The sequence below is a fragment of the Lagenorhynchus albirostris genome, chromosome 10, assembly GCF_949774975.1.
Source record: "Lagenorhynchus albirostris chromosome 10, mLagAlb1.1, whole genome shotgun sequence".
In the NCBI taxonomy this organism is placed as follows: domain Eukaryota; kingdom Metazoa; phylum Chordata; class Mammalia; order Artiodactyla; family Delphinidae; genus Lagenorhynchus; species Lagenorhynchus albirostris.
Window position 1 is genome coordinate 16,649,326 of NC_083104.1, and position 12,828 is coordinate 16,662,153.

The 12,828-nt window shown below is 38.3% G+C and overlaps 1 protein-coding gene across 1 annotated transcript in view; it reads left to right on the top strand.

The window, feature by feature from the left end:
* CNTN3 (contactin 3) overlaps nucleotides 1-12,828 on the top strand; it is a 313,770-nt gene that overhangs the window by 223,159 nt on the left and 77,783 nt on the right. The window contains exons 9-11 of the mRNA XM_060163886.1: nucleotides 2,323-2,459; nucleotides 3,594-3,723; nucleotides 6,218-6,368. Of these exons, the coding sequence (XP_060019869.1) occupies nucleotides 2,323-2,459; nucleotides 3,594-3,723; nucleotides 6,218-6,368 (418 nt within the window). The remainder of the gene's footprint in view (nucleotides 1-2,322; nucleotides 2,460-3,593; nucleotides 3,724-6,217; nucleotides 6,369-12,828) is intronic.

Here is a 12,828-nt window from a genome sequence, read left to right on the forward strand (position 1 = left end):
AAACATCTTGCAATTCACTTCTCAAATCTCATTGGCTGCGTGTTCATTCCTAAACCAATCACCAGCTAGGAGAATTGGCATAAACAACGTAAGAGCCTCTTTTTGGAACATGGAATATGGTCAGGTTTCCCTGGGTTTTGTGGGCAATGCGAGGTGATGGAAGAGAGGATAATTCAACGAAAAGTTGGGTCATCTTAGAAATAAAGAAGAGAGGAGATGGATGCACAATAGACAACCAACATCATGCACTATTCTTAGTAAATGAGGTAGACTGTTGCTTTAGTCCATTATGTAGGTAATATGATACGTACCTAAGAAACAAATTAGAAATAATGAGATAGAAGGACTTCCCTGGCAGTCCAGTGGTTAAGACTTTGCACTTCCACTGTGGGGGACGCGTGTTCGATCCCCGGTCGGGGAACTAAGATCCCACATGCCGCATGGGCCAGCCACAAAAAAAAAAAAAAAAAAAAAAAGATAAAAAGAAAAGAAATCAATGAGATAGAAAGTTTCATGAAAGCTACTTTACAGTTCTGGCTTAAGACTAGCATATTCAGGGCTTCCCTGGTGGCGCAGTGGTTAAGAATCTGCCTGACAATGCAGGGGACACGGGTTCAAGCCCTAGTTTGGGAAGATCCCACATGCTGTGGAGCAGCTGAGCCGGTGCGCCACAACTACTGAGCCTGCGCTCTAGAGCCCTTGAGCCACAACTATTGAGCCCACCTGCCGCTACTACTGAAGCCCACTTGCCTAGAGCCTGTGCTCCGCAACAAGCCACCTCAATGAAAAGCCTACCCACTGCAACGAAGAGTAGCCCCCGCTTACTGCAACTAGAGAAAGCCATGCATGGCAACAAAGACCCAACATGGCCAAAAATAAATAAATAAAATAAATTTATTTTTTAAAAAAGACTAGTATATTCAATAAATGCTGCACAGTTCTCTGCTTATCTGCTCTAATATTTCATGTAAAAAATGGTCCAGTAGAATATTTGAATCTCATATGATGGAATAAGGGGAAAAATCACAATAAATGTACCAATTGTAATCTCAGGATTGGCTTAGTCCGGCAAATTATCTTCCCATTTGGAGAACAGTAATATGAGGAGCCAGTGGAAATTTTTGCTAGAAACTTGAGTCTTAGTCAAGGGATCATGTGTGAGTTTATTTGTAGTCCCCATCCACCGAGGCTGATAATTCCTGAAAGAAGAAAATGTGTTTTAATATAGAGTAGAGAGGAGTGATTTGGGACTGAACTACACTTCAGACTGGGCAAGTCGTTTATATTTTTTAAAAAACAAAATAAGGTAAAACTCAGATGGGTACATTTTCTCTAAAAGCGAAATAGCTATATTTTCATTTCAATTTCAGTTATTAAAAAAAGCAATTTTATGAGATAGAAAGGGAAAGACAAACCTTCCCATGGTTGAAATCAAATAGAAATAGATAAACTGTTTCTGCATATGGAGGATGCAAATGTAAATCCCGAAGTACACATCCCATGCATAATGCAATGTGAAACCAGGAAGACATCTCACCTCCTAGTCTCGGGCCTAAAACACAAGCTGAGACTTGGCTGAATATGCTATGAGTATTGAATGACTTTCATCATGAGTGGTACATTGCTTTCATCTGTAAAAGGATTTCCCAAGTGTCTTTTAAAACGTAAGTAAAAATGACAAATGAACCTGGTGCAGCTGATTTGCATACATCATTTAAGGTGGCACGAGTTACTTCTTTTTCATAAAACATCATTTGATTCAAATTGAAGCAATTTTTCCATCTTTCCCTGCCTACACTTTCATTTGCACAGAGGTTCGTAAGATGTTCACTAGTTTGTATTTAATTAAGAGTTATTTCTACATTGAAGGAAATAGTTTTTTCCTCCACCGTAGAAGTTTCTCTTCTACGGATGCTGATTTTTAGTGCAAATTTAGACTAGTATCTGCTGTCATTCACATATTAAGTTGTTATCAATTGTGATCTCATAATTCAAAAATGCACTTGGACAAGAAAATCTGTTTTGTGTACCTGCATTTTTTTCCTACTAATAGACATCTGAAGAATGTAATACAGTGCCCAGAATTTCAAAAACAGAGAAAGCATAATGAGTTTGACTTAGGGAAAGGCAGATTGTAACATCCATCCTCAAATATAGAAATGTTTCATATACCCACTTAGTAAATACTTAGGGAATTAAATATCATTTTAGCCACTGTGCTTACGTTAATCTGTTATTGCCCATAGTCATATCCATTTATGTGGATAAAGTATTTGTTTTTTATTGTGGAGTGGTTTGAATTTCTTTCCTTTTTCATTGCAGCAAAGCCTCATTGGGTTCAACTCATAAAAGATGTGGAAATAGCTGTGGAGGACAGTCTTTACTGGGAATGTCGAGCGAGTGGTAAGCCCAAACCCTCCTACCGATGGTTGAAAAATGGAGAAGCCCTTGTGCTCGAGGTAAGGTAACATGCCTGCTTAATCCACCCTGTCCCCACTTTGTGTAAATGAATGCCTTCCCTAGTGACCAGTGCCAGAGTCAACTGGTGAGTTTGCATACATTCATCTGAACAGTTCATCCCACGTTCATCTAAGAAGTGGTACAGAGGTAAAAAGGATAAAGTCAAGTACTCAGTGTGCCAAGGAGGAAATATTTTCAATATTGAATTTCATTGGGAAAAGGTGATTTTATGAATTTAGTACATAAAATGATATACAGTCAACCCATGAACAATGCAGGCGTTAATCCTCGTATAATTTATAGCCTGTCCTCTGTGTCCTCAATTCCTCTGCCACAGATGCAGCCAACCAGGGACCGTGTAGTCCTGTAGTATTTACTGTTGAAAAAGTGTCTGCAAATGAGTGGACCCCCGTAGTTCCAACCTTGTTGTTCAAGGGTCCACTGCACTATTTTTTTTCATTTTGAAATTAGAGAAGGCTTTACGTTAATAAAATGTAGAATGTAATTTCCTTTTTCGTATTTGATAACTTGCATGGCCTCTGGAGAATAAATGTATCGATTACTTCATTACCTTGTTACATGAGTACTTATTTTCTCAATCACTTCTCTTCTCAAGCCAGGTAATTTTTGCTCTTTTTAAAAACTGTGTACTAAGTCAGTTATGTTCCTTCAAATTTCTACACATAACCATTCATAATACCTGCGAACCTTTAATAAATGTGTTTCCCAGAACCCTTTTTAATACATAATGTATAATATCTTCAATTTGCATGATTTTAAAAACTGGTGAGAACCTTTCCAGTTGATGGGGTGGGAAGCATGGTAGATTTCTTAAAGTCTGCAACTTTATCCACAGGGAAAAATGAAATAGTTGCAATATTTTACATTGTGCTTTGTTATTTATTTTACTGATATACTTTTTGATTGAGGGACGTTTATTAGTATTTCCAATGTCTAGCTGTTATGTTAAGTCATTCTCACTGTTTCAAATAAGGGAAACTTTTAAACTTCAGGTCAGTTTGCCTAATCCCATGAGAAAAATTAAGGAGGTTTGTGTATGATTGATATAAGATTCAGTGGTCATCTTTTTTCTTCTAAAATGGTATATACAAGACATTTTTATTATCATCTAGGGGAGAACACAGATAGAAAATGGTGCCCTTACAATATCCAACCTAAATGTGACCGATTCTGGCATGTTCCAGTGCATAGCAGAGAACAAACATGGTCTCGTCTATTCCAGTGCTGAGCTCAAGGTTGTGGGTAAGACTAATTTTCTTGTCTTATTTTTTTTTTTCTTAAATCCTCCATACTTGCCAGAAGCAGAAATATTTACTTTTCATATTAGATTCCTACATCTAATAACATTTTCAGTATCACAGCAGAATCATGCAGGGTTTCTAATCAAGGCACACATTTTAATGATTTCTAAGGGAAAGCAGCAATTATGACCAGAATTAAGGCCCAAAGATTGAAGAAGAGAAGCAGCAGGGAGAGAGTGTTGACCTAAGACATCCTTATTATCCAACTCCAGCAGTACCAACTAAGTAGTACCTTTTAAGAGAATAAGTGACTCTGCTGTTCTCTGTTGCTGGTCCATAAAAGTAAATATCAAAATTCAAATCAGTAGTTTTTTGATTCAAAAGGAGTTGTCTTTGTCTTTAATAACTCTGCTGAAAACATCAAGCATTCGGCAGACCAAAGCTTTAATTGACCAAGGCTCAAGTACTTGAAATTATGAATTGTTTTTTTCTTGTACTTTAGGTATAGGAGAAGAAAGGAGATGTTATATCATGTTTAGGGCAGTTGTCCAGAAAAACAGTTTAAGATGCAAATGACTTAAAGTCCAACCAAAATTGTCAGAGCATAACAGTATGTATAAATAAGAAAGAAAGAGGGGGTGGGGGGAAGGGAGGGAGGGAGGGAGAGAAAGAGGAGGAGAAGTGGAGGAAGTTTATTGCTCAGTGTTATTAAAATGGAGAATTTGGATTTCAGCTGGACTTGACCCAGAGCTCAAGCATCATCACCACTCTCTGGCCCCATATGATGTTACCCAGCACGTTGTTTTCATTACCACCGTCAATCTAGTGGCAGAAGGATGGCTTTCTTAATTGTTCAGATGGAAGTCACAGTCCTACATGTCATTGGCCCCATGTACCTGATTTGAGTCACGTACCCGTGGTTGGTCCAACCCAAATGGCCAGAAGGTTGAAAGGCCCTGATCTAACTCAGTATTTCCCAACTGGGGATGATTTTGTCCCTAGGGGATAGTGGCAAATTCTGGAGACCTTTTTGGCTGTCACAGTGTAAGGGGAAGGTGGGGAAGAAGGGAGCTAGCGTGTGCTACTGGCATCTGGTGGGCAGCTGCCAGAGAAGCTGCTAAATATCCTACGATGCCCAAGATAGCCTCTCACAACAAAGTCCTGTCTAGCCCGAAATGGGAAGTGTCTCATTGAAAAACACTGGTTTGAGGAAAACAGGTCTTCCTTGGTGCCTGGAAGTTAAGAAACAAATTATATGCACCAGGAAGACTGAAGCTTGGGAGGGACAGATCATCAACTGAAAATCTGGCTAGTGTTATCCATGACAGAGAAGTAGGGTGTCATGACGGAGAGAAAGTGGGATTTGCCCATATCTTAAGTCGAAGCATGGCTGTGCTCTTATGTTAAATTAACCTTATGAGCCATAGTTTATTCATCTTTCAAATGGATGGGTCCCTACCCAGTGTTGCATGGGGTTTTCATATGGGAAAATATATGATCTATGCTTAAAAAAAAGATTTCATTGAAATATAAAAGTATTTTTCATTTGTGTTAGTGAAAGTTACTCTCTCAGGATCCTAATTCTTAAGGGCAGCAACCTTTGGATAACATGTCTTCTTTATCTGCAATCATATATATATATATATATATATAGTATAATTCCTTCTATGATTTCCACTTATAAAAAATAAGTTATATTAACTGGGATATGACATAAGACAGGGGATTAGATATTTGGGGAAATGCACTCGGTTCTTAACTTTTTTCTGCATTTGCGGCAAAAGGAAGGATGATTTTCTGAGTTAACATACTTAATTCAAATGATACATTTTTATGTCTCTTGAATGTTCAGGTATTGTTTCAGGATCAGCATTCCATCCATTATTAGCCAGCATAATGTTTTCTACATATTATAGTATTTAATGGAATATTGTAACTTAATATAATAATGCATGTTATAATATATTTCTCCAACTTGGAAGTTAAAGCTAACCACGTGAAAATTTTGTAATAGATCTTGTTACTGTTTATACAAGAGAATAAAAATTCAGTACTCAGCCTTCATTCTAAAAACATTACTGAGCATCTAATGAGTGCCAGGCCCTGTGCCACATCTGTGTCCTTGAAGTCACAAGAGAGACCAACCCTACTGTTGTCCTCATGGAACTAACTTTCAAGAACATTCTATTAAATGCTTTTAGTTTTAATAAGCTCATGATTGAGCTATTTTAAAACTTCATAGTAAACTTTAAAAATTCTCATATAAAGTAATTGTCTCAGGAATTGGAACTTGCCAGAAAACACAATGGTAGGACTTACTTTTTAAGCATTGAAAGCATCCTATAGGTGCTACCCAATCAAATAAATCAAGTACCAATATCTTATGTGTCAAGAAACTTCAAAAAATCATAAAGTCAACCTTTGAAATTTACGGGAATTTAAAGAAATGAAATCAGACATCGAATTGTCATTCTTTCTTCTTTCATCCTTTTTAGCTTCTGCTCCAGATTTTTCAAAGACTCCGATGAAAAAGTTGATTCAGGTGCAGGTGGGCAGTGAGGTCAGCTTGGACTGTAAACCCAGAGCTTCCCCCAGGGCGCTCTCTTCCTGGAAGAAAGGAGATGTGCCTGTACAGGAGACTGAAAGGTATTCTGTTGTCCAGAAACGTGGTGATTTATGTGCTTCTCACTTTCCATCGTGATGCCAAAGTAGGTGTTCAGTATGAAGCGAAACGCAGTAGCATTTCAATAAAATGTGAGGTGTTCCAAGAACCGCAATAGCAGTATTTTTGTTTGTAATGCTCTCAGGATGATACTCACCAGGTTTTGAAATCTAGAAACAGAGATTTATCTCACCTCTTCCAACATAGAATATTTTAGAAAGGAGTTTCCTCCCCATTTGCCTGGTAAGACTCAAACTGGGATGACAAAGGAATGGGAGCCCTGAACCCAGGCCCCCTCTCAGCTCCTGGTGGCCCAGCATCACAGGGCAAAGAGAATATATGACGGCAGCATATGCCAGATGAATACCAATCTTGCCGTTGCCCTATATTGAAGTAATTTAGCTTTACAGGTATTTGTTTAAGCAGAAGCTTTCTTGATTTCCTGTTTACTGTAATAATATTTAAAATGGAGAGGCAGAATGGGGCCTACTTAAAAGCACAGCTTCTGGACCCAGACTGCTGGGGTTCAAATCTGTTTTCTTCTACCAGCTACACGAAGTGACTTACACTTTGTGTGTTTCATTTGTTAATGGTTATGATGATATTAGCACATACTTCACATTATGAGGGTTGCTATGTGGGTGAAAGACATAAATATGCATATAGCACTTAGGTCACCTGGCATAGAGTAAACATAATTTTTGGCTATCATTATTGTTTATTGAGTACTTACTACCTGCTGGAGCCTCATGCTGAAAGCTTCTGGTAAGCAGAATACTGGCCCCAAACACGTCCATGTCCTTATCCTGAAGACATATGATTTACATTATTACATTACATGGCAAAAGATAATGAAAGTTAAAGATGGAATTAAGGTTGCTAACCGTTTGCCCTTAAAATGGGGAGATTATATTGGATTATCTGGGTTGCCTTAAGTATTCACCTGGGCACTTGAAAGGGGAAGAAGACAGAGAAAGTGTTTGAAAGAAATGTATGGTAATGAGAGAAGAGCAGGAGAGATTTCCAGCATGAGGGGGACCCTGATTGGGATTGCTGGCTTTGAAGATGGTAGAAGGGGGCCGATGAACAAAGGAATTTCAGACTCCTCTATAAAATGGGAAAATCCTCAGCTGACAGCAAGGAAACAGAGATCTCAGTCCCATAACCTCAATGAACTGAATTCTTCCAGCAACCTGAAGGAGCAGAAAATGATTCTAGGACCTTCCAAAGTAACACAACCGTGATAGCACCTTGATTTTAGCCCATTGAGACCCATACTGGACTTCTGACCTCCCAAACTAAAACATTTGTGTTGTTTTAGGCCACTAAACAAGTTTACAGTAACTTGTAATTGGAGAAAAAGGAAACTAATACAGAACTCTACACGTATTATCTCCTTTCAATATCTCTGCAACTCTGTGCTGTTAGATCTTATTATCATCTCCATTTTTACTAATGAGAAAACGAAAGCTTAGAGAGATTATGTAATTTGCCTGAAGTCACATAGCCAGGATGAGTCCCATAGCTAGGGCATAACCATCAAGCTTTTTCAATGCCACATTGTGTACAGGGAGCCCCGAATCTGAGAGGTGGTCTCATCCTTTGAAGTCATGGGGTCCAAATTATTCTCTTTGGAGATGGGGAAAAACAAACAAACAATTTCTTAGACTAAGAAACGTAGATTTACTTTTCCAAAATTGCAAAGTCTTATTGTAGACAGACAAGCAGGTTGCGCTGCTTTTAGATTACAGTCCCAAAGATATTTTTGTGAGTTGGTTATGACAGCACAATCTGCTCTCCCTCAGATATTTTATGGGAGACACCTCCGTTAAAAGGCAGCCACAGCAGGAGGACAAGGCCAAGTTGTCAGCTGAGTGGTTACAAAACACAATCCAACTAAGTGCTAGGCGGCACAGAATAGATTTCTGGAACAGGAAGTTAATTAGTGATTTGGAGTTTAGTTGTTGAAGCCAGTTTAAACAATTATAGGCGCAAACTAGTTAATTTTGGCTGTGATGGAAGTTAAGCGTTCGTGTATAACTGGTGACTTTTTGTTGTCAAAAACATTTTAGAGTTTTAGTTGTATGCATAAATTAAATAGTGATTATGTTCCAAGGACTTAAATGCTTTGCAAAATAATAAACCCACTTGTCCTCACAGTAGTGCCTAGAGGTTTTTAATCTTAATTTTAATTTTAAAAGGGGATAAAAGATTAAGAAATTTAGCTAAAGGCACACAGGAGAGATTTACTCCCACTTTAGAGAGTGATGGGACAATGCAGGGAAAAAGTTTAAATTCTAGAATCTCACCTGGTATTTTGACTTGGCCACTTGCTACGTTGGTATCATTAGGTCAGTTATGTAACGCCTCTGAACATTAATTTCCTCATCTATAAAACAGGAAGAATAATTGCCACCTTATACAGTTGCTATAAAGTAAGCATTTACCATGATGTCTGATATCTGTAGATCCGCTGATCAGGAAAATGAGGTTATGTTACAGATAAAAAGTTGGAAGTAACAGTGGCTGAAAGAGATAGAATTTGTTGGTTGGTTGGTTGGACAGTTCATTGGCTGGCTGGTCTCTTAGAAGGTAGGCAGTTAAGACTACCTGGAATCCACAGTCATCAGAGATGCACGCCCCTTTTATCTTGCTGCTCTACCATCCTCACATCAGGAACCAGGACGGCTGCTGGGACATCAGCCTCCCAAGACATCCTTCCCAGTGTCATCCCAGTGTCATCCCCCAATGACAGGAAGGAGGAAGGTAGAAATCAAGATACATTTACTCCCTTTTAAGAATCTTCCCAGAAGCCCCATCCAATAATTTTCCTTATGCCTTACGGGTCAGAAATTAGTTCCCTGGCCAAACTTAGCTGCAGAAGAGGCTGGGAAATACAGATTTCTTTCCTGGGTGGGAGTGTGCCCAATGAGAAATTGGGATTATGTTTTAAGAAGAAAGGGGGGAAAGTGGTGGTTACTCCAACCATGTCTTATGTTCATAAAAGTTATTTCTCTGACCCTTTCAAGCTTACTGACCCTGTACTTTGTATTAAGTATGTCTAACATCTCCCCAGTGAATAAGGAAACTTTCAGGTATAAAAATAAGGTTAAGAGAAGGCTCCATAGTGCTGCAGTCTTTCCTAGGTATCTTAGTTCGAGCTTTTATAACATAATACCATAAACTGGCTGGCTTGAACAGTGGAAATTTACTTCTCACGGTTCTGAAGGATGGAAACCAGAATCAGGGTGCCGGCATGGTTGAACTCTGGTAAGGACAGCTGCCTTCTCCTCATATCCTCAGCAAAGCGGAGAGGGAGCCAGAGAGCTCTCTGACGTCTCGTCTATAAGGACAGTAATCCCATTCATGAAGGCTCTACCGTCACGGTCTAATCACCTCCTAAAGGCCCTGCCTTCAGATACCATCACATTGGATATTAGGATTTAACATATAAATTTTGGGGAAACCCTAATACTCAGTACATGGCACTAGGGCTGGTGGTTTGGATTTTGCTTTTATCTCTTTGGACAGCAAAAGCACTGATATGCCAGGGCCTTGATGCTTAGGGGAAAAGCTGCTAGAAGCAATTATGGAACAAGTTGCAGAGTTGAATCTACTCCAAGTTCGTGTGAAATCAGAGTGGGTCTCAGCCATCACTTGGCAACGAAAGCGCCATGTCCATCCCTCTCGGTCTGCAGGCTTAAGCCAAATTGGGGAAGCACTTTAAATGATAGATTTACTGTGGTTGTTCAGTCATGGGCTGTTCCAACATAAAACATGCAGACTCAAATCTCATACTGGGGACAAATGAATTCATTGATGCATTTGAAAATATAAGAGAAAGCAAAAATTTTTGATGGGATATTTATGGCAAGATTTTAAATCTATAAAATTTTTACTTAGTTTTTTTTCTTGTGTTTCGGTTTTTGTTTTGTTTATTTGGGGTTTTTTTGGTGGATCAACATGGGTTTGTCTGTGAATAAGACACGATAAATAGGAAAGCTTTCTCTAGCCTAGCATGTGGGCTGTTGACAAATGCACTTTTGATGAAGCCTATATATACATACATATATATATATATAGTATGATATAAACATAGATATCTATGTATTTACATAGATATATAGTATCATTCAAAGCCTGCATCAGAACAAAAATTCAAGGATTAAATATGTCTTTTAAAAATTATATAAATTGATAAATATGTCTACTATGTAAACCACACAATATGTTTGAATAATTATAATCTATCTAGTTTGAAAGTTTTTATATCAGCACAGTTACAGTTTTGAATCTTGCATCAGCCATAGTAATGTAGATCTAAGCGAGCGAGACGCCTGAATTACAGAAAGGTTTTGAAGAAATCAGTTAGTGCTTTCAAGTAGAGAGAGCATTTCAAGCTAAGGTAATAAAGGGATTACTTCCCAACAGAGGTCTTAGTAAAGCTTCTGTGAATAGATAACAAGGGCTTATAATGCACATAGTGATTCCTGAGCTCTTAAAATTAAGTGCTCATTCGTTCATTTGAAAATATTTTGAATACCTACTATGTGCTAGGCACTAGGTATTTAATTTTCACCAGAGAAGTTAATCCCATTATTTGTAGATTTTCAGGGTATCAGGCAGGTAACACAGGACCTTTATAATAAAACTCAGTTGACAAAATACAGAATGTTCGGTGATTACCTGAGGAGGCCCCATCTCCAATTTAGGGTGCAGAGCAGGCTTTCTGGAGGATGTAGTGTCTATACCAAGGCTTGAACGATGACTAGGAGTCACTGGAGAAGAGTGCTCAAGGTAGGAGGAACAGCCTGTGCAAAGGCACAGAGGCAAGGACAAGAATAGGCATTTGATGTTCAGTGCAACTCGAGTGAAAAGTCACTTAGGCGGGAGGGCTGCAGAGGGAGCGAGGCCATGGAGGTAAGCGAGGATCTTATTGTGAATGACACAGGAAGCCAAATGAAATAGAGTTTGGGCTTTATTTCCTGTGAAAGCAACATAATAAGGTAGCAGTTAAAAGATCAAATTTATTTTATTGAAATATAGTTGATTTACAATGTGTTAATTTATGCTGTACAGCAAAGTGATTCAGTTATACATATGTATACTTTCTTTTTCATATTCTTTTCCATTATGATTCATCACAGGATACTGAGTATAGTTCCCTGTGCTATACAGTAGGACCTTGTTTATCCATTCTATACATAATAGTTTGCATTTGCTAATCCCAAACTCCCAATCCTTCCCTACCCTACCCACTCTTCCCCTTGGCAACCACAAGTCTGTTCTCTGTCTGCGAGTCATCTTCTGTTTCGTAGATAAGTTCATTTGTGTCATATTTTAGATTCCACATATAAGTGATATCATATGGTATTTGTCTTTTTCTTTCAACTTACTTTGCTTAGTATGATAATCTCTAGGTCCATCCATGTTGCTGCAAATGGCATTATTTCACTCTTTTTTATGGCCGAGTAGTATTCCATTGTATGTATGTAAGTGTGTGTGTGTGTGTGTGTGTGTGTGTGTGTATATATATATGTATCACATCTTCTTTATGAATTCATCTGTTGACGGACATTTAGGTTGCTTCCATGTCTTGCCTATTGTGAATAGTGATGCAGTGAACATTGGGATGCATGTATCTTTTCGAATTATAGTTTTCTCCAGATATGTGTCCTGGAGAAAGATCAAGTTTATGTTTAAAAAAAGTCACTACAGTGGCAGCAGAGAGCATGAATCGGAGCAGTTGGAACTTGAGGCAAGATTCCCAGTTAGCAGCAATTGAGCAGTTTGAACAGGAGAGGATTAGAGCCTAAAATAAAGAAATGGCAACGAGAATGGAGAGAAGTATTGAGGGGTTGTGAAAAAGTTAAATCAGCAGGACAGAGGACTCCATTAAAGATTTGGAGAGAAGATGCTAGTCAAGGCTGAATCCTAAATTTCCAATTCAGGCATCAGGATCGTGGTAGACCTATTTAGTGAGACAGGGAACATACAGAAGGAGCAGAGGTGAGGGCAAATATGATAAATTCAATTTGAAATTGTTTCAGTTTGAAATGCTTGTTGACAAACCAACTGGCTATATCTGCATGCTTTTAAAGGTTGACTCTCTAAATCTGGAACTAAGGAGAGCGGCCTGAGCTACAGATAGAAATTTAGGTGTTACGTGTATACAGATGGTAGCTGAAACCATGACAGTGGATAAAAGTTTCTAGGAAGGTACATATCATTAGACAGTAAATCATTAAATTAAAGGAGGGTCTGTATCTTAATTCTGAAGCTTATGGAAATTTAAATGTAATTCGAGGATGCCTGTTTTTACAATATTTAAATGACTAACAGTCACGATGTATAAAGCAATTGATATATTAAGTCAGGGTCCAGTTAGGTCACCTGGAATGCAGATATTCTAAACTTTTAAATTACTAATATTAATTCTGAGTA